We start from the raw sequence: 22,288 nt of genomic DNA on the forward strand, positions 1-22,288 counted from the left end.
GTATGTTCTGTTGTTGTGAAGAGACATGACCATGACAACTCTTATAAAAGAAAAGAAAGCATTTAATTGGAGCTTGCCTACAGTTTCATAGGTTTATCCATTTTCATCATGGTGAGGAGTAGGGCAGCACACAGGCAGACATGGTGCTGGAGATGTAGCTGAGAGCTCTCCATCCAGATCTGGAGGCATCAGGAAGAGAGAGACACTGGGACTGGTGTTTTGAAACCCCAAAGCCCACCAACAGTGACATACTTCCTCCAACAAGACCACACCTACTTCAACAAAGGCACACCCAGTAATCCTGGGAAGGGGACACACACACACACACACACACACACACACACACACACACACACACACACAAGATGTGAGCAGTACCTCACCAAAGAGGAAGTGCTTTTTAACTAATTGGTTAATTACAGGTCCTTGTGTTTATGTATGCAGGTGCTTATGTGTTGTAGATAGGCCCTGTAGCTAATTATATTTGATGTTAACTCTGTTCTCCTGTGAGGGGTTGAGAACAAGGTGTCAGCAGTCAGGTAATTTCTGGTAAACCTTCTTCCCACCTTAATTTACAAAATAAAGGCTAGAGTTGGGAGAAAAAGAAGAGCAAGAGAGAAAGGACACAACTGAGGAGGAGGAAGAAGGAAAGTGGAGCAGAAGCACCTAGCCTTGAGAAACTGCAAGTTATAAGGGGAAGATGGTAGTGTAGTGGTATGTCTGCCCAATCTAGGCGCACAGCATGTATTCATATTAATTGAGTTATGTTTCCATTGCCTGAGCTTATCTGGGTTGGAGATTTACTGCAACACTTATGTGTGTTGCACTTATGCATGTGCATGCGGAAGTTAGAGGCCAACCTCCAGTGTTGATTCTCAGGTGTGGTTTACCGTGCTTTTTGAGACACTGTTTCTCACTGACCTAGAATTGTCCACCTGGTATGTGAGGGCTCCAGGTATCTGCCCATCCATGTGTTTCCACCCAGGGAGCAGAGGCCCTTTCTATGTGATGTTTGCATTCTCCCTATGGCACAGCTTTTCTTAACTGACTGGGTATTATTGGAGATAGGACAGCAGGGAAAGGTTTCTGAGTGGTCAACATTCAAAGTTAGTTTTGGATCAAATACAAAAATGAATGAGGTGTTTCTGGCAGCGCTTTCCTGTGCTGGGATGCTCAACCTCAGAGAAGCCTTCATGCTGAACACACGTGTGCATTCTGCATGCTGCAATGTCCTACAGCACCTATAAACATTCAGATTTGCTACAATTCTGAACATGTAGAGACATATAGTTGTAGAAAACATTTTTAATATCTTCCTATCATTCATTTTTCAGCACTTAAGTACCACATTAAGAGTATCTGTATTTTGTTGTTAGAATGCTTGATTTTTAAAACTGCTGCTTGAATTGTTCACTTGAGGTTTGTAAAAATCTACTACACAAAGTTTGGCTTGTGTTTCAGACAGAATAGTCATGTGATCTCTGAAATGGTACCAAACACACTTCTGCTATTTTGAAGTTTGTACAACACTTCCTGCATTGGCAACTATATAACAATTCAAAATACTAATCATATTTAGGCAAGATCTAATGCTTTATCCAAAAATAAGCAAGCAGGATCTGTAGCTGGTTTGAAGCTCACTGTGTAAATGATGCTGGCCTCAAATTTACAGTGATCAACATTCCTGACTCCCCTGTGCTGGGCTTATCAGTGCCACCATGCCTGACCCAAACACTTAGAGGACTGTGAACTGAAGTAAGCTCCTCCATTCTCCTGCTATGTGAAATAATTTGCTGCCTATCACTTTTGCAGGTTACACGTTCCAGATTTCCTGCCCTTTTCCTTAACATTCCCTGCAATTTAAAAATTAAGAGTTGATAATAAAGACCAAGTTCATATAGAGAATATGATGTAAGAGTAATGTGAGCTCTCTGTTTGGCTTGCTAACCTGATGTGTAAGTCATTCAGGAAAAGAAAAATCAGAGGCTGAGCTTTGGAAAAGGTACCTGGACCAAGCACAGCAAGAATCATATAAAGGAAGCACAGGCAGAGCTGCAGCCAGTCAGGTAGCACAGCTCCCCAGGATGGCTTTGGACACTGTACACTTGTCTGAACTTAAATGGAGGTTATTGGACTCATCTTACTCTTACCAGTAAGTATAGACACTTACATTAAAAAAAGGTCAGAAAACTATGCTGGTTGTGGCTCTGTAAACCTTCCTGAGTGAGGCAGTAGCCACGGGGAGCGCCTTATGCAAGTGCAGCAGCATGTCTGTCTGTGGCAATGAGGGGTGACGGGTGTTCTGTCACTAAAACTGTAGACACGTGAAATCTGCTACAGCAGAGCTGAAAGACAGTATGTTTTAGCTTAACCATACAAGAATCTTAGAACTGTTTTAAAAACAGTTGTTTTCTATATATCGTAATTGGACATGTAATTATTTTGACCTACATTTTTGGAAATAGTCATATTTTGTTAGGGTTTACAAGTAGTGCATTTTGTTAGTTTAGGAGGGTTGCTAACAAACACAATAAGGGGCATAAAAGACGCACTACCTTGTTTTCTGGGCTATGGGTGGATGACCGACAGTGGATGATGTCACTAATAGGCAATTATAACATCCAACATTCCAAAAGTGTTTAGTAATTTGTTTTGAAGAAACACAGCTTCCAAAAGAACAAAAAGATACTCCAAATATTTATTTGGATGGCTGCATGCCGAAGCAAAGTGAAATGCATAAAATAAAGAAATGAGTCCTAACTCCTAAAAGCATCAAGTATTTTGCCAGTAAGTTAAATATGGAAGAGGATTCAAACATTTTTTGGTAAGGTGGTATGTAGGTAGAGAGCACTCACTGAGCATGAGTGAGGCCTAGGACGATCACTTGTAGATGGATTATCTGGATTACTGGACACTCCCTATGGAAAGCCCATTTCCTTTGAAATGCTAAAGATGGTATTGATCCTCCCAGAGTAACACATAAGAACTATGTCAACTCTAAAGTACATGTATAACATGATGTTGGAAGAACATCAATTCTACACAGGCAAAGATCCCTGGTCTCAGGCCTGGCTATGCCTATCTGTATCAGAATTTCCTCAATGTGTTCCCACAGTCTCTAGCCTGAGGGGCTCTCTGGGCTATCTTGAGCCAGGTAGCAGCTCAAGACTGAGTCATGAGGCACTCTGACCAGAGCAGCCTTGCTGGAGTGAGTCTAACTGTAGATATTTGATCTACCTACTCTCAGTTTTCAAAGTGTTCTGATTTGAAAAGTGTTCATAAAAATATTAGAGCAAGGATTGAAGTCAGGGTCGACTTTAGTAAGAATGGGGTTCATATGCCCAATTAAGCTTGTCTTATGTCTAGATATGCTTTCCAAATGCCTGAGCAAATAAATCTTCACTTTTACCCCAGAATTATATAGTGTAATTGCATGATAATATAGGAATACAAAAAAAGAGGTAATTGCTATTAAGACACATAAGCATAACAGAGAGAATGTTCTAATATCTGCTCCAAGCAAATCTATTTATGGAACCTAATTTTTCCAGGTCCGCAAACTCTCAGACAGATCCATCACTCATCTGAGAGGTGTTACAGAAAGGGCTTTCAGGACAGAGACGAGGCCAGCTAGCAGAAATAGCAGTGGATGTTCATGATTTAGAATGGTCATACTGGATAGTCATCATACAAAGGAGAAAGGTTGCTGTCAACGAACGATTCAGAATGTAACTGACTGTAACGGACTTAATGGAGTGATACTAGAAGCTCAGGTACTACTATAATTAAATAATTATCAATAATGAAGGAGTACTATTCGACTTGAAGAAAGGTAACAATGAGTTTGAGAACCTTAGATTTACTGTTTATGGTATTTAATTATATCATAGGATACTTTTTAAGAAAAGGTTTCTTCCTAGATATGCTCATTGGTGAAACAGTGGCATGAATCTCAGAGGTAACCAACTGTGCTGGATAGTTTTATGTTAACTTGACACAAACTAAAGCCATCTGCAGGGAGGGAGCTTCAATTAAGAAAATGCTTCCAGGGTTGGAGAGTTAGCTCAGTAGTTAAGACCAGTTGTTATTCTTGCAAAGGACTGGGTTTAATTCTTAGCACTCACATGGTTGTTCACAACTGTCTATAACTCCAGTTACAGGGGATCCGGTGCCTGATTTTGACCTCTTTAGGCACATAGTACACACAGATCCATACAGGCAAAATATTCATATCTGTCAAATAATAAATGAATTAAAAAAAAAGAAAAAGAAAAAAAATGCTACCATAAGATGGACTACAGGCAACCATATAGGGCATTGATGGGTGATAGCCCAGTAATCCGTGGGCTGGTCTTGGAGTCTCTAAGAAGGCAGACTGAGGAAGCCATGGGAACAAGCCAGTAAGCAGCACCCTTCCATGGCCTCTGCATGTGGTCCTGCCTCTGGTTCCTAACTTGCCTGAGTTTCTGCCCTCAGTGCTTCTGATGATGAACAGTTACACAGAACCTTTTCCACCCCCAGGTGCTTTGCATGTTGGTGTTTCATCATAGGAACAGTAACCCCAACTAAGACAACAACAATTATCACCCTGGACTTGTGGCATACTCCACAGAAGAAATCCATGCCCAGTGCTGCAAACCTTGCCATGGATCTTACTGCTTTCATTTTGCTAAGCAGATGTGTTGTGCTCTTATCTAAACTGGACTTTTACATCACCCCAACAGGAGTCATGGAAGAGGGGACACACGAGTTGTGGGGTGGGGAGGAGTGCTGTGAAATGTCGCCTTCTGGACATGACATAGCCCTTGTACTTCTTTTTTTTTTAGGTATTTTCCTCATTTACATTTCCAATGCTATCCCAAAAGTCCCCCATACCGTCCCCACCCACCCCCCTACCCACCCACTCCCACTTTTTGGCCCTGGCGTTCTCCTGTACTGGGGCATATAAAGTTTGCAAGTCCAATGGGCCTCTCTTTCCAGTGATGGCCGACTAGGCCATCTTTTGATACATATGCAGCTAGAGTCAAGAGCTCCAGGGTACTGGTTAGTTCATAATGTTGTTCCACCTATAGGGTTGCAGATCCCTTTAGCTCCTTGGGTATTTTCTCTAGCTCCTCCATTGGGGGCCCTGTGATCCATCCAATAGCTGACTGTGAGCATCCACTTCTGTGTTTGCTAGGCCCCGACATAGTCTCACTAGAGACAGCTATATCAGGGTCCTATCAACACAATCTTGCTAGTGTATGCAATGATGTCGGCGTTTGGAGGCTGATTATGGGATGGGTCCCTGGATATGGCAGTCTCTAGATGGTCCATCTTTTCGTCACAGCTCCAAATGTTGTCTCTGTAACTCCTTCCATGGGTGTTTTGTTCCCAATTCTAAGAAGGGGCAAAGTGTCCACACTTTTGGTCTTCGTTCTTCTTGAGTTTCATGTATTTTGCAAATTGTAACTTATATCTTGGGTATTCTAAGTTTCTGGGCTAATATCCACTTATCAGTGAGTACATATCATTTGAGTTCTTTTGTGATTGGATTACCTCACTCAGGATAATGCCCTCCAGGTCCAACCATTTGCCTAGGAATTTCATAAATTCATTCTTTTTAATAGCTGAGTAGTACTCCATTGTGTAAATGTACCACATTTTCTGTATCTATTCCACTGTTGAGGGGCATCTGGGTTCTTTCCAGCTTCTGGCTATTATAAATAAGGCTGCTATGAACATAGTGGAGCATATGTACTTCTTACCGATTGGAACATCTTCTCGATATATGCCCAGGAGAGGTATTGCTGGATCCTCCTGTAGTACCATGTCCAATTTTCTGAGAAACTGCCACACTGATTTCCAGAGTGGTTGTAAAAGCTTGCAATCCCACCCAAGTGGAGGAGTGTTCCTCTTTCTCCACATCCTCGCCAGCATCTACTGTTACCTGAATTTATGATCTTAGCCATTATGACTGGTGTGAGATGGAATCTCAGGGTTGTTTTGATTTGCATTTCCCTGATGATTAAGGATGCTGAACATTGTTTCAGGCGTTTCTCAGCCATTTGGTATTCCTCAGGTGAGAATTCTTTGTTTAGCTCTGAGCCCCATTTTTTAATGGGGTTATTTGATTTTCTGGAGTCCACCTTCTTGAGTTCTTTATATATATTGGATATTAGTCCTCTATCTGATTTAGGATAGGTAAAGATCCTTTCCCAATCTATTGGTGGCCCTTTTGTCTTATTGATGGTGTCTTTTGCCTTACAGAAGCTTTGCAGTTTCATGAGGTCCCACTTGTCAATTCTCGATCTTACAGCACAAGCCATTGCTATTCTATTCAGGAAATTTTCCCCTGTGCCAATATCTTTGAGGCTTTTCCCCACTTTCTCCTCTATAAGTTTCAGTGTCTCTGGTTTTATGTGGAGCTCCTTGATCCACTTAGATTTGACCTAGTTCAAGGAGATATGAATGGATCAATTCGCATTCTTCTACATGATAACCACCATTTGTGCCAGCACCACTTGTTGAAAATGATATCTTTTTTCCACTTGATGGTTTTAGCTCCCTTGTCGAAGATCAAGTGACCATAGGTGTGTGGGTTCATTTCTGGGTCTTCAATTCTATCCCATTGGTCTACTTTTCTGTCGTTATATCAGTACCATGCAGTTTTTATCACAATTGCTCTGTAGTAAAGGTTTAGGTCAGGCATGGTGATTCCACCACAGGTTCTTTTATCCTTGAGAAGAGTTTTTGCTATCCTAGGTTTTTTGTTATTCCAGATGAATCTGCCGATTGCCCTTTCTAATTCGTTGAAGAATTGAGTTGGAATTTTGATGGGGATTGCATTGACTCTGTAGATTGCTTTTGGCAAGATAGCCATTTTTACAATGTTGATCCTGCCAATCCATGAGCATGGGAGATCTTTCCATCTTCTCAGATCTTCTTTAATTTCTTTCTTCAGAGACTTGCAGTTCTTATCATACAGATCTTTCACTTCCTTAGTTAAGAGTCACACCAAGGTATTTTATAATATTTGTGACTATTGAGAGGGTGTTGTTTCCCTAATTTCCTTCTCAGCCTGTTTATTCTTTGTGTACTAAAAAGCCATTGTCTTGTTTGAGTTAATTTTATATCCAGCTACTTCACCGAAGCTGTTTATCAGGTTTAGGAGTTCTCTGGTGGAATTTTTAGGGTCACTTATTTATACTATCATATCATCTGCAAATAGTGATATTTTGACTTCTTCTTTTCCAATTTGTATCCCCTTGATCTCCTTTTGTTGTCTAATTGCTCTGGCTAGGACTTCAAGTACAATGTTGAATAGGTAGGGAGAAAGTGGGCAGCCTTGTCTAGTCCCTGATTTTGGTGGGATTGCTTCAAGCTTCTCACCATTTACTTTGATGTTGGCTACTGGTTTGCTGTAGATTGCTTTTATCATGTTTAGGTATGGGCCTTGAATTCCTGATCTTTACAAGACCTTTATCATGAATGGGTGTTGGATTTTGTCAAATGCTTTCTCCGCATCTAATGAGATGATCATGTGGTTTTTGTCTTTCAGTTTGTTTATATAATGGATTACGTTGATGGATTTTCATATATTAAGCCATCCCTGCATCCCTGGAATAAAACCTACTTGGTCAGGATGGATGATTGTTTTGATGTGTTCTTGGATTCCGTTAGCGAGAATTTTGTTGAGTATTTTTGCATCGATATTTATAAGGGAAATTGGTCTGAAGTTCTCTACCTTTGTTGGATCTTTCTGTGGTTTAGGTATCAGAGTAATTGTGGCTTCATAGAATGAGTTGGGTAGAGTACCTTCTACTTCTATTTTGTGGAATAGTTTGTGCAGAACTGGAATTAGATCTTCTTTGAAGGTCTGATAGAACTCTGCACTAAACCCATCTGATCCTGGGCTTCTTTTGGTTGGGAGACCATTAATGACTGCTTCTATTTCTTTAGGGGATATGGGACTGTTTAGATCGTTAACTTGATCCTGGTTTAACTTTGGTACCTGGTATCTGTCTAGAAATTTGTCCATTTCGTCCAGGTTTTCCAGTTTTGTTGAGTATAGCCTTTTGTAGAAGGATCTGATGGTGTTTTGGATTTCTTCAGGGTTTGTTGTTATGCCTCCCTTTTCATTTCTAATTTTGTTAATTAGGATGCTGTCCTGTGCCCTCTAGTGAGTCTGGCTAAGGGTTTATCTATCTTGTTGATTTTCTCAAAGAACCAGCTCCTCCTTTGGTTGATTCTTTGAATAGTTCTTCTTGTTTCCACTTGGTTGATTTCACCCCTGAGTTTGATTATTTCCTGCTGTCTACTCCTCTTGGGTGAATTTGCTTCCTTTTTTTCTAGAGTTTTTAGGTGTGTTGTCAAGCTGCTAGTGTGTGCTCTCTGTAGTTTCTTTTTGGAGGCACTCAGATCTATGAATTTCCCTCTTAGAAATGCTTTCATAGTGTCCCAGAAGTTGTGTATGTTGTGGCCTCATTTTCATTAAACTCTAAAAAGTCTTTAATTTCTTTCTTTATTCCTTCCTTGACCAAGGTATCATTGAGGAGAGTGTTGTTCAGTTTCCACATGAATGTTGGCTTTCTATTATTTATTTTGTTATTGAAGATCAGCCTTAGTCCATGGTTATCTGATAGGATGCAAGGGACAATTTCAATATTTTTGTATATGTTGAGGCCTGTTTTGTGAGCAATTATGTGGTCAATTTTGGAGAAGGTACCATGAGGTGCTGAGAAGAAGGTATATCCTTTTGTTTTAGGATAAAATGTTCTGTAGATATCTGTTAAGTCCATTTGTTTCATCACTTCTGTTAGTTTCACTGTGTCCCTGTTTAGTTTCTGTTTCCATGATCTGTCCATTGATGAAAGTGGTGTGTTGAAGTCTTCCACTATTATTGTGGGAGGTTCAATATGTGCTTTGAGCTTTACTAAAGTTTCTTTAATGAATGTGGCTGCCCTTGTAATTGAAGCATAGATATTCAGAATTGAGAGTTCCTCTTGAGGATTTTACCTTTGATGAGTATGAAGTGTCACTCCTTGTCTTTTTTGATAACTTTGGGTTGGAAGTCAATTTTATTTGATATTAGAATGGCTACTCCAGCTTGTTTCTTCAGACCATTTGCTTGGAAAATTGTTTTCTAGCCTTTCACTCTGAGGTAGTGTCTCTTTTTCCTTGAGATGGGTTTCCTGTAAACAGCAGAATGTTGGGTCCTGTTTATGTAGCCAGTCTGTTAGTCTATGTCTTCTCATTGGGGAATTGAGTCCATTGATATTAAGAGATATTAAGGACAAGTAATTGTTGCTTCCTATTATTTTTGTTTTTATAGTTGGCATTCTGTTTTTGTGGCTGTCTTCTTTTTGGTTTGTTGAGAGATTACTTTCTTGCTTTTTCTAGGGCGTAGTTTCCGTTCTTGTATTGGTTTTTTTCTGTTATTAACCTTTGGAGGGCTGGATTCGTGTAAAGATAATGTGTGAATTTGGTTTTGTCGTGGAAAACTTTGGTTTCTCTATCTATGGTAATTGAGAGTTTGGTTGGGTATAGTAGCCTGGGCTGGCATTTGTGTTCTCTTTGGGTCTGTATAACATCTGTCCAGGATCTTCTGGCTTTCATAGTCTCTGGTGAAAAGTCTGGTGAAATTCTTGAAGGCTTGCCTTCAATGTTACTTGACCTTTTCCCTTACTTCTTTTAATATTCTATCTTTATTTAGTGCATTTGATGTTCTGATTATTATGTGTCGGGAGGAATTTATTTTCTGGTCCAGTCTATTTGTAGTTCTGTAGGCTTCTTGTATGTTCATGGGCATCTGTTTCTTTAGGTTTGGGAAGTTTTCTTCTATAATTTTGTTGAAGATATTTGCTGGCCCTTTAACTTGAAAATCTTCATTCTCATCTACTCCTATTATTTGTAGGTTTGGTCTTCTCATTGTGTCATGGATTTCCTGGATGTTTTGAGTTAGGATCTTTTTGCATTTTGTATTTTCTTTGATTGTTGTGTCGATGTTCTCTATGGAATCTTCTGCACCTGAGATTTTCTCTTCCATCTCTTGTATTCTGTTGCTGATGCTTGTTTCTATGGTTCCAGATTTCTTTTCTAGGTTTTCTATCTCCAGCATTGCCTCACTTTGGGTTTTCTTTACAGTGTCTACTTCCCTTTTTAGGTCTTGGATGGTTTTATTCAATTCCATCACCTGTTTGGTCGTGTATTCTTGCAATACTTTAAGGGATTTTTGTGCTTCCTCTTTAAGGTCTTCTACCTGTTTAGCAGTGTTCTCCTGTATTTCTTTAAGTGAGTTATTAAAGTACTTCTTGATGTCCTCTATCATCATCATGAGATATGCCTTTAGATCCGGGTCTAGCTTTTCCGGTGTGTTGGGGTGCCCTGGACTGGGCGAAGTGGGAGTGCTGGGTTCTGATGATGGTGAGTGGTCTTGGTTTCTGTTAGTAAGATTCTTACGTTTGCCTTTTGCCATCTGGTAATCTCTGGAGTTAGTTGTTGTAGTTGTCTCTCGTTAGATCTTGTTCCTCAGGTGTTTATGTTAGCCTCTATCAGCCGACTTGGGTGACAGCTCTCTCCTGAGTTTCAGTGTTCAGAGTACTCTCTGCAGGCAGGCTCTCCTCTTGCAGGGAAGGTGCTCAGATATCTGGTGTTCAATCCTGCCTCCTGGCAGAAGTTGTGATCCACTCACAGAGGTCTTAAGATCCCATGAAGGGTCCTGTGTATACCTTACAGGTGTCTGCAGACTCCACACCCAAAGTACCCCTGTGCTGGCGTGGACCGGAAGGTACTTGTGCCCGTGATCAGGCCGGGTTTTCTGCTTCCCTAATTAATGCAGTCTCAGGTCCCTCGAGATTGGATTGGAGCAGCAGCTGTGTTCCACTCACCAGAGGTCTTAAGATCCCGTGGCAGGTCTTGTGGGTAGCTTGCGGGTGTCAGCAGACTCCGCGCCCTAGCTACCCCTGTGCTGGCGGGACTGGAAGGCAGCCCTTGTACTTCTGAACGTATAGCAGCTATGGCTATCTGCAGAGACCTGAACAAGATAAGTCAGTAGGAAGATGGGTGAGCACTCTAGAGGGCAGCACTAGTTGGAGTCAGTGGGGAGAGGGAGTTCTCAGGACAGGAAGGAAAAGTGTTGCATTGCGAGTGTCTGAGGGCATGAGTGGAGATTTAGGGGAACATATGATAGAGGAACATTGTAAATATCTATGAACTCAACAAAGAATAATTTAAAGATACTTAACGAAGAAAAGATATGTTCCTTATTCCTTCCAATGTACAGAATAAAATGATTACTGATGAAGCAAGAACCACGCATGGTTTGGACAGTCTGTACACCATGAGATCTCCCACTACTCAAACTGTTCAAGGTAAGATGCCATGGCACTTGCAACAGAACAAGATCTCATGTAGCCTCGGCTGGCCTCAAACTATGTAACTGATGATGGCTTTGAAGTTCTGATCTTCCCATCTCCACCTCCTAAGTTCTGGAATTACAGAGGTATGCTATCACACTCAGAAAAAAAGCATTATTTAAATTTTAAACAGTTTCACTTATTTCAACACTCAGGAAGCAGAGGCAGGTAGATCTCTGTGAGTTTTGGGCCAGCTTGGTTTACATATATGAGAGCTCTAGGTCAGCCAGGGCTACGTAGTGAGACCTTGTCTCAAGGGAAAAAAAAAGTTTTATGTCTTTTGGTTGAGTTAGACTTTCATGTATATGTACTATTAATGAGATTTTTTTTTTTTACAGTCATAGTTTAGAAAACTACAGACAAGAAATCTTCAATTACAGGGTCAAGAAGTAAAATATACATACAACTTTTAAAAATCTTTGTTTTTGTTTTCTGTTTCTCTTTATTATGACTTAAATGGTCAGATTTCATCAGCTGGTTCCAAGATGCTGAAAGTTCTGGCCAGCCAATGAGGTAGGACCAGTGGAAAGATCTGGACTGATAGAAAGCTTTCCTTCTGACCTAGGTCTCTAGTTAAACAACAGGGTAAAACTAATCCTAAACAGTTATTGCTGCCTATTTTGCTATCCTTAAGCTATCTTAACTTGAAACAGTATTCAAAGAGGTAAAAATATTATTACCAGAATGTACTAATTTCTAGAAATGAGAGGACTTAAAAAAAAAATTAAACATTTAGATGATAGTAACAGGAATGGTCTTACTTAGGTTTCCACTGCTGTGAAGATATACTATGACCATGGCAACTCTTATACAGGCAAACATTTAATTGAGGCTGGTTTAAGACTCACAGGTTCAGGCCATCATCATCAAGGTGGGAAGTACAGCAGCATTCAGGGTGCTAGAAGAGCTGAGAGTTCTACATTTTCATCTGAAGGCAGCAAGGAGAAGACAGTCTTCCAGGCATCTAGGAGGAGGGTCTCAAAGCCCACTCCCATAGTGACACACTTCCTCCACCAAGGCCACACCTCCTCCATCAAGGACATACCTACTCTACCAAGGCCACACCCCCTAATAGTGTGACTTCCTGGGCCAAGCATATTCAAACCACCACAATCAATATTTTTACTAGAGACATTTCACTTCATACATGTGATATACTGTTATTATGTGTTTTCTTTTAATTTAACAAAATATTAATCAGAATGGTGTTTAATTATTTTGATTATAAATTATGTTTCTATAGGGATACTGTATAGTCACTTAACTGCCAGTCTTACTTTAGAGTCCAAGTATGAGCAGTACTGGCTTACTGGCTTAAAAAATAAAAATCTGAGATAAAAGCCAAAAAGTTTGCTTTTTATTTGTTATTTATAAAGTAAATTTGTTATTTATAAAGTAGATGATCTTCCAGCATGTTCTTACCTTCCTCTTGTAGCTTTCTGTAGAACCTTCACTCCCGACATGCTGCAGGACTTCCCTTCTAACTGTCTGTTCTTCCAGAGGGTGCTGTTCAAGTACACTTCCCCGAACATGCCACAGGCATCCTGCACTAGAAGGCAGGACCTGTAAAAAGCAGCATATTTATTTTCTAATTGAGAATCAAGAAGATTCCTGTCTTCTTTCCCAAAACTCTACTAAAGTCACCTTCATAATAATGAGTAAGGGCAAATTAGGTTGGATTCAAGTACACTTTTTTTTAAAGTGTGTGTGTGTGTGTGTGTGTATGAGCTAGCACACACGTGAAGGTCAGAAGACAACTTGTGGGAGGTTGCTGTCTCCTCTCATCATATTGGTCCTGATGACTGAACTTAAATTGTCAGGCTCTGCAGCAGCAGCTGCTGCTTCTGCCCTCTGAATCATCTTGCCAAACTTTGTTTTCATTTTGTACAAGCAAGTATTTAGATCACTAGCCACAAAACACAGTTGACAAAAATATTTTTTAGCATGCACCCCCAGCCATTGTGGTTGAAAAGCTGATAAAGATGACTATCCTCCAGAGACCACATGTCATCTTTCCTCATTTCTGTCCTCTTCCCAAGTGGATGCTCAACAGTGAGAAGAGTTTCAGTACACAGTGTTGAGAATGAACAATAAAGTGAAAGCTCACTGAGAAGTCACAAAAATCATAGATATGCATACTACCCCAACGAAAGATCAAGGTCATTCTTAGACAGGGCTACTACTGTTGTGATAAAACCCAGTGACCAAATGCAACATGGAGAGGAAAGGTATTATTTCATCTTACACTTCCAGGTAAGTCTACCATGGAAGTCAGGGCAGGAACTCAAGACAGGAACCTGGAGGTAGGGACTGAGGAGAGGTCACGGAGGTACATTCCTACTGGCTTACTTCTCATGTCTTGCTTGGCTGACATAGTTTTCCTATTGAACCTGGAATCATCTGCACAGGGATGATACTAAGTGCAATGGAACCTTCTGTGTCAATCACTAATGAACAAAATAGGCCACAGCCTTGCCTACAGTCCAGTGTCATGGAGGTATTGTCTCAGTTAAGATTTCCCCATCTGAGCCATGTCTAGGTTTATGCCAAGTTGACAAAAGCACTGAGACATTGCCCTAGCTGGAAGCCATGTGAATATGACATATAGCCAGGGATGATCCTCCCAATTTTAAGTTCAGAGGCCAGCATTCATAGAAGCCCATTATAAGTAAGTTTCTAATTTTGTTTTTTATACTTCCACATTAGGTAAACAAAGATCAACTTAAAGTGACACATTCTCAAAAATGATTTCATGGAGCATAAGAAAATTGTCAGTGTACATTCCTATATAAAGAAAAATACTAGATGCAAACAAAACAATAAGGCAAAGGACAGCATCTCTAGACCTGGAAACTCCATTCAGAAGAACAAAAACTCTAGGGTCCATGATGAAGCCCCGTGTGCAGGGCAAAAGCTCTATACTCCCTGAAGTCCTATTCACAAGGAGAGAATCTCTGGCTTCCATGATAAAGCCTCATCCACTTGGGGGAAACACGTAGACTCCCCACAAAGCCTCATGCACAGCACAGGAAACTCAGAAGCAGTGGTTCTAATGCTAGAACCTTTCATTTTGTTGTGAACCTAACCATAAATTACTTTTATTCCTACTTCATAACTGTAACTTTGCTACTGTTTTGAGTTATAATGTAAATATTGGCTATATAACCCTGTGGAAAGAGTTGTTGGACCTCCAAGATTGAGAAATGATGCTCTAGATTCCATTGAGAAGCTCATCAACAGAGCACTTACTTTGCAATAGAAAAAAATGCAAATCCTGGAAAAATGTATTCATATTAAAGTAATTAAAAACAAAAAATAAGTGAGTCTATGGAATAAGTCTGAGGAACAGACCTATTGAGGGATTATGACAGAAGATATAAAAATGGATTGGCAGATTTGACAAAACTAACAGAATTTCAGAAACTAAAGTTACATTTATTCACATAGCAAACTCACTCACTTTAGTGTGGGAAATCGCTGCATGCATCCAAACAGTGTGCTTACCGGTATAAGTGGGGATGTTGTCAGAACTTTGTTTGCAAGCTGAGAGAGCAAACAAGAAAAGGGCAGTACCAGTGGGGAGGATGAGGGCAAGCCCACTCCACTTTCCAGAGTTGCAAGTGCACAGAGGAGTGCAATGACTTGGTTTTTTTTTTATTATTTATTTATTTATTTATTTATTTATTTATTTATTTTTATTAGGTATTTTCCTCATTTACATTTCCAATACTATCCAAAAAGTCCCCAGTACACTCCCCCCCACACACTCCCCTACCCACCCACTCCTACTTTTTGGCCCTGGGGTTCCCCTGTACTGGGGCATATAAAGTTTGCAAGTCCAATGGGCCTCTCTTTCCAGTGATGGCCGACTAGGCCATCTTTTGATACATATGCAGCTAGAGTCAAGAGCTCCGGGGTACTGGTTAGTTCATAATGTTGTTCCACCTATAGGGTTGCAGATCCCTTTAGCTCCTTGGGTACTTTCTCTAGCTCCTCCATTGGGGGCCCTGTGATCCATCCAATAGCTGACTGTGAGCATCCACTTCTGTGTTTGCTAGGCCCCAGCATAGTCTCACAAGAGACAGCTATATCTGGGTCCTTTCAGCAAAATCTTGCTAGTGTATGCAATGGTGTTTTTTAAAAAATTATTATTATTATTATTATTATTGGTAATTTTATTTGTTTACATTTCAAATGTTGTCCCCTTCTCCAGTTTCCTCTCCGCAAGCCCCTTATCCCCTCCCTCTGCCTCTGTGAGGGTGCTCCTCACCGCTCTAGTATTCCCTCCCACCCACCCACCCACCAAAATCCACCTCACCGTTCTAGTATCCCCCTATGCTGGGCATCAAGCCTCCACAGGACTAAGGGCCTTGCCTCCCATTGGTGCCAGATAAGGCAATCCTCTGCTTCACATGCAGCTGGAGCCATGGGTCCCTCCATGTGTACTCATTGGTTGGTGGTTTAGTCCCTCCAGACTTTGGAGGGTCTATATAGTTGATATTATTGTTCTTCCTATGGGGCTGCAATCCCCTTCAGCTCCTTTAGTCCTTCTCCTAACTCTTCCCTTAGGCTCCCCGTGCTCAGTCCAATGGTTCGCTGCAAGCATCCACATCTGTATTGCTCAGGCCAGAGCCTGACTAAGCTCCTGTCAGCAAGCGCTTCTTGGCATCAGCAACAGTGTCTAAGCTTGGTGTTTGCAGATGGGATGGATACCTAGGTGGGGCACTCCCTGGATGACCTTTCTTTCAGTCTCTGCTCCACTGTTAGTCCCAGTATTTTCTGTAGGTAGGAACATTCTAGGAAAAAGTTTTTGAGATGGGTGGGTGGCCACATTCTTTAACCAGGGCTTCTGCCTATCCACTGGATATGGTCTTTACAGGTTCTATTTCCCCATGTGTTGGGTATTTTGGCTAATGTCATCTCTGTTGGGTCCTTGGAACCACATGATCATCTCATTAGATGCTGAAAAAGCCTTTGACAAAACACAATACCCCTTAATGTTAAAAGTCTTGGAAAGATCAGGTATTCAAGGTACATACCTAAACATAATAAAAGCAATATACAGCAAACCGATAGCCAAAAACAAATTAAATGGAGAGAAACTTGAAGTAATCCCACTAAAATCAGGGACTAGATAAGGCTGCCCACTCTCTCCCAATCTATTCTTGAAGTCCTAGCCAGAGCAATTAAACAACAAAAGGAGGTCAAAAGGATACAAATTGGAAAGGGAGAAGTCAAACTATCACTATTTGCAGATGATATGATAGTATACTTAAGTGACCCTAAAAATTCCACCAGAGAACTCCTAAACCAATTAACTTCAGCAAAGTGACTGGATATAAAATTAACTCAAACAAATCAGTAGCCTTCTTATACACAAAGGACAAATAGGCTGAGAAAGAAATTAGGGAAATGACACCCTTCACAATAGTCACAAGCAATATAAAGTATCTTGGTATGACTCTAACCAAACAAGTGAAAGATCTGTATGAAAAGAACTTCAAGTCTTTGAAGAAAGAAATTGAAGACCTCAGAAGATGGAAAGATCTCCCATGCTCCTGGATTGGCAGGATTAATATAGTAAAAATGGCCATCTTACCAAAAGCAATCTATAGATTCAATGCAATCCCCATCAAATTCCAACTCAATTCTTCATAGAGTTAGAAAGAGCAATTCTCAAATTCATTTGGAATAACAAAAACCCAGGATAGAGAAAACTATTCTCAACACTAAGAGAACTCCTGTGGGAAATCCCTGCCCCTGCCCTCAGGCTGTGCTACAGGGGAGGGGAGGGGAGGGGATAGGGGAGGGGAGGGGAGAGGGGAGAGGGGAGAGGGGAGATGGGGGGAGAAAGAGAGAGAGAGAGAGAGAGAGAGAGAGAGAGAGAGAGAGAGAGAGAGAGAGAGGTATAATTTAAGTTCTGGTATGGTATGTGTGTTCATGAGACTATCTTTCCCATCTTAAATACTCTATGAATCTAGGAGCGCTCACCTTGCAGATTCTGTGAGAGCCAAAGTCATCTATCTGTCCCACATGCCTAAGGGCAAGGTAACTTCCTAGAATGCTGGAAACTGTGGCTTTTGGAAAATAACAAAGCCACTTGAGGAATACTGTGGCCCTGTGGTTTTACCCTTTTAAAAGCCCCTATAAAATGTGGCTCGCTGGGATTCCCAAGAGTGGACTTGAACAGAATCCTTGTCAGTATTTAATTAAACCTTGGTTCAAATTTGGCTCAAAACCATAAACCTGGTTTCTCTCTGGTGAATCTCAGGAATCAATTCCTGGAAATCATTCATGACACTATTGATCCTCTGTACTCTCAAACATGCTGACCTGTTGAGATGGATATAGATATCTCAGTAAGATTTAGTTTTTCATTTAAAATCTAGTCATGCTTTTTCTGCCCCTTCTGTTGTTTTTATTATCTCTGTGAGAGAAATAATGAACCCATATCCTTTTATATTAGACTGACACTCGCTTTCTGTCATAGTCAGTTACATGTTTCTTCACTTCCCAGCTACCTCTTTATCCAGGGTTTCTCTCTGTTTCCTTTAAAGGAGAGCCGTGGGAATGGGGGTGAAAGGAGGTCCACGTTCAGGCTGCATTTATTAAGAAGACCCTCAGCATTCTTACAAGAAGATAGCACCAAAGTGGCCCTTTTCTGATGATGGTATAGGCCTACTAAACCTTACTCTTTAAAAAGTTCTCTTTCTTGCTTATACTACAAAGGGAGAAGTGGGGAACTGATATTACTCTTTCCTAGTTTACTTGACTATTGCTTTTATCTCAAATAGCCAAAGGAGCTGGAGGCTACTTTTGTTTGTTATTTTGCCCTGATTTGCTATATGGGCCTGGGTCATGCCTCCAGGCCCCTGCTCTGAGTACTGTTCCCCCTTAGTTCATGCTGGCTGGATGTACTCTCCCACTCACTGTCCTCCACATGGAGCTGTGGCTTAGGGACGAGCTGGCTCACACCTGAAGAGGGTTTCCACGACAGCAGTTACCTTACAGGACACAGTGAATTCCACCTACTTGTCAATGCTTCCTCTTGGTGAAACACTATCTCTAAAAATCCAATGCTGGCACAGGTCTCAAAAAAAAAAAAAAATTCCATGATCTGCTTGCTTTTCTTGAGCCACTACAAATGTTGAGTGGAACTCAAATGGCTTCCCAGCAAAGCAGCATCCTTTTAAAGATTTAGGACCTTGCAAAAATTACCTATATGAGCCTAAATGTACTCATTTTAACATGGGAGTAACAGAAGTTAACACAGGCAGCACTGGAAAGTTACCCACAGAACATAGGGCTGGGGTCAGTCGATGGCACAGTGTGCAAATCTTTCTTTAGTGAGCACAACTGATATCAAAGCTTAAAAAGGTGTTTTTTTTTTTTCCCTAAAACATTCTTGTACATGTTACATTAGGTCAGTTGTTGGATTTTCTATGGATTTAGTTGCTTTATTAAATGATAATTTTGTTTGTCAGATATTGTGGGTAAATGAAAAATAGTTAAGCTGTGTATTGAACATCTATGACCTATCATCTTTACTAATTTTCCTTGTTTGTAATCATGGAATCATTTCACAATGCCAGTTTTGCTTCTTCACTTCTGATTCTGTTTGCTTTGCTTTGTAACAGTGCGAACAAACATCCCTGAAACGAGGCTGTCTGGCTGAGAACAAAACCTCCAGGAGTCTGTGTTTGCAGATTCTGCTCAGGATCTCAGAACTTTGGAGAGACAGGGTTTTTGTAGGTTCAGAAGCTGGTCGCTCTATCTTGGGTTACTTTTAGCCTTCTAAGATGCCATTTCTTGCCACACATTGTATCTGAACTAACACATCATGATAAAATATACTAAGCACCTCTTAGATGCTATTAACTTTAACTGAACACTAGTTTTCACTATCCTGAGAGCTACGAATGTCACCAGAAAGCATCTTGGGCCTTTCCACCCACCAATATATTTTAAACTTGCCTTAATTTATGACTTTCTCTGTTCTGCAAAATTATGAAAACTTTATGAAACTGCTTCTGCATTGGAACATTGAATTTGGTATAATCTACATCTGTGTCCCTGGGCCGTGGTCACTCATAATGGCTCTAGTAGAATAAATCACCTCTTACTCTCTTTAAGATGAATGTTGTAGCCGTGTGGTGGTGATGCACTCCTGTAATCCCAGCACTTGGGAGGCAGAGGCAGAGGGGCAGAGGGGCAGAGGGGCAGAGGGGCAGAGGCGCAGAGGCTCAGAAGCACAGAGGCGCAGAGGCGCAGAAATAAAATTGTTTCATGAGCATAGGTTGAGGCTTATTTACTGGAGCAACACCAACTAAAACATGACTCTTCTTCTCCTAGCAGCCATGAACTGGCCAAACCTTCTCAGTCAGGGTGGGTCCTCATGAGCCCCTTCTTCATCCATGCCGGACTGTTGCTAGGCTCAGTTTTGTGCACATAACCTACAGATGTGCTGTGAGTCCCTGAGAATAATGGTGTATTATATCCAGAAGAAAGCATTTTACATTAGTCTTAGGATTGATGCTATTGCTGTGATAGACACTGACCATAAGCAACTTTGGGAGGAAGGAAAGGGTTTATTTGATCCTAGGGTTTGCAGTCAATGAGGTAACTCAAGGCAGAAGTCTGGATGCAGGAGCTGATGCAGAGGTTGTTGAAGAAACACTGATCACTGGCTTGCTCAGCTTTCTTTTTTATATGATTCAAGACCACGTGCCCAGGGGATGGCATCATCCCCCATAAGCTGGGCCATCTCATTTTCTTTCTTTCTTTCTTTTCTTTCTTTTCTCTCTTTCTTTCTTTCTTTCTTTCTTTCTTTCTTTCTTTCTTTCTTTCTTTCTTTCTTTCTTTCTTTTTTTTGGTTTTTTTTGAGACTAGGGTTTCTCTGTATAGCTCTGGCTGTTCTGGAACTCACTTTGTAGACCAGACTGGCCTCGAACTCAGAAATCTGCCTGCCTCTGCCTCCCAAGTGCTGGGATTACAGGTGTGTGCCACCATGCCCGGCCTCCATCTCATTTTCTTAATTAGTTAAGAAAATGCCCTTCAAATGTATGTACAGGCAAGTCTTATAGAAGCTTTTTCTTAACTGACTTGTGTCAAGTAGACATGAAACTGACTAGTGCACAGCCTTCTTCCTGATCTTCCAGTTTTTACATTCCTTTTCCCTCTCTTTGGATACGTTTTGGGCATAGGGAGACAGATAACATAGATGGCCTGTTTAAGGAAAGACAACTAGGATTTATTTATTCTCAGTACTTTGGTCAGGTTTAAGTTTCCGTATTATCCAATACCTACAGCAAAAAGAAACTTCTCTAATATTGAAATCATTATTCTATGGTATAAAACAAGTATTTAGCTGGGCGTGGTGGCACACGCCTTTAAACCCAGCACTCGGGAGGCAGAGGCAGGCAGATTTCTGAGTTCAAGGCCAGCCCGGTCTACAGAGTGAGTTCCAGGACAGCCAGGGCTACACAGAGAAACCCTGTCTCAAAAAAAATAAAATAAATAAATAAAACAAAAACAAAAAACCAACAAGTATTTAGAGACAGTTTCACAACACGGTCATTTGGTAAAGCAGCAGCTTCCACATCCCTAAGTCTGATCTCCTTGGCAGTGAGGCTTTATAAAATACCAGGTACAGCATTTTAGGCATGAATTTCCTCTTCAAGAATGGACCTCAAATCCAAGGAAAACTACTTTATAATCCTGAATGGTCATAGCACTATTGTACTGGTGATACTATTGTTCCAGTATTGGCACATATCCCCAACAGGTTGGTACTATAGCATCAGAGGTGCACCAGTGGGAAAGACCATTGATGACTCTTCTCCTTTATTATCCTCATCCCCCAAAGCTGGGAAAGCTACTCAGCAGAGGAGGCTTCTGGCTCAGCCTTAGCTCGATTTTTTTTTTTTATTGTATTGTCTTCACCAAAAAACAAAAAAACAAACAAACAAAAAAACCTCATCATTTAGTTCTAGTAGACAACTATGGAGGCTTGAATAAGAATGGGATAATGTCTCCCAGACATATATTTAAACACCTGATTCCCATGTTGGGGCCATTGTGGACTTGATGGAAACTTTCCGACACAGAACCTTGTTAGAGGAATCGGTCATTAGTGGCTAACATTGAGAGGGTATAGTCTCATTCTACTTTCTGTTCGTAGATGAATACATGGCCAGTTTCCTGATTTTGCCATCTTACTTCCCTACATGTTGCCATGGCTCTGACATTGTGATGGTTTCTATCCCTTTGGAACTCTAAGCCAAAATAAGTCTTTTTACTCCTAAGCTGTTTTTTGGTTATAGCATTTTATCACAACAGAAAGTATATATAGAGCCATATTTCAAAAGATATAATACACAACTGAGAAACATTTTTAAAAATGTTTTAAAATATAAGACCAGGGAAATGCAAATGAAAAACACTTTATAATTTCATCTTCAGCCCTTGGTAGAATTGTCAGGATTAAAAAAAATAGAAAGAAAGAAAGATATTAAGAAGGCAGAAACCAGCATGGATGTAGGGAAAAGGGAACATTTATTCACTATCTATGGGAGTGAAAACTGGTAGTCACTATGGAAATCAGGGTGGAGGTGTCTCAAAAAGTTAGAAATAAGCCAGGCGGTGCTGGTGCACGCCTTTAGTCCCAGCACTTGGAAGGCAGAGGCAGGCGGATTTCTGAGTTCGAGGTGGTCTACAAAGTGAGTTCCAGGACAGCCAGGGCTATACAGAGAAACCCTGTCTCGAAAAAACAAAAACAAAAACAAAAACAAGTGAAAAGTAAACACTAACCCAACCACAAAACCTTTGATCTTCAATGTGTCCTGCTGTAAAACACACTAGGGCAATGGTGGCACAGACCTTGCAGGAGTAAC

At 40.8% G+C, this 22,288-nt stretch overlaps 1 protein-coding gene across 1 annotated transcript in view; it reads right to left on the reverse strand.

Annotated features, from left to right (window-relative positions):
- The window catches only part of Spidr (scaffold protein involved in DNA repair), a 222,678-nt gene that overhangs the window by 38,352 nt on the left and 162,038 nt on the right, over nt 1-22,288 (reverse strand). The window contains exon 11 of the mRNA XM_021185304.3: nt 12,819-12,959. Within this exon, the coding sequence (XP_021040963.1) occupies nt 12,819-12,959 (141 nt within the window). The remainder of the gene's footprint in view (nt 1-12,818; nt 12,960-22,288) is intronic.

This window comes from Mus caroli, unplaced genomic scaffold (assembly GCF_978045245.1).
Source record: "Mus caroli unplaced genomic scaffold, Mus_caroli_1 scaffold_17, whole genome shotgun sequence".
NCBI classification, from domain to species: domain Eukaryota; kingdom Metazoa; phylum Chordata; class Mammalia; order Rodentia; family Muridae; genus Mus; species Mus caroli.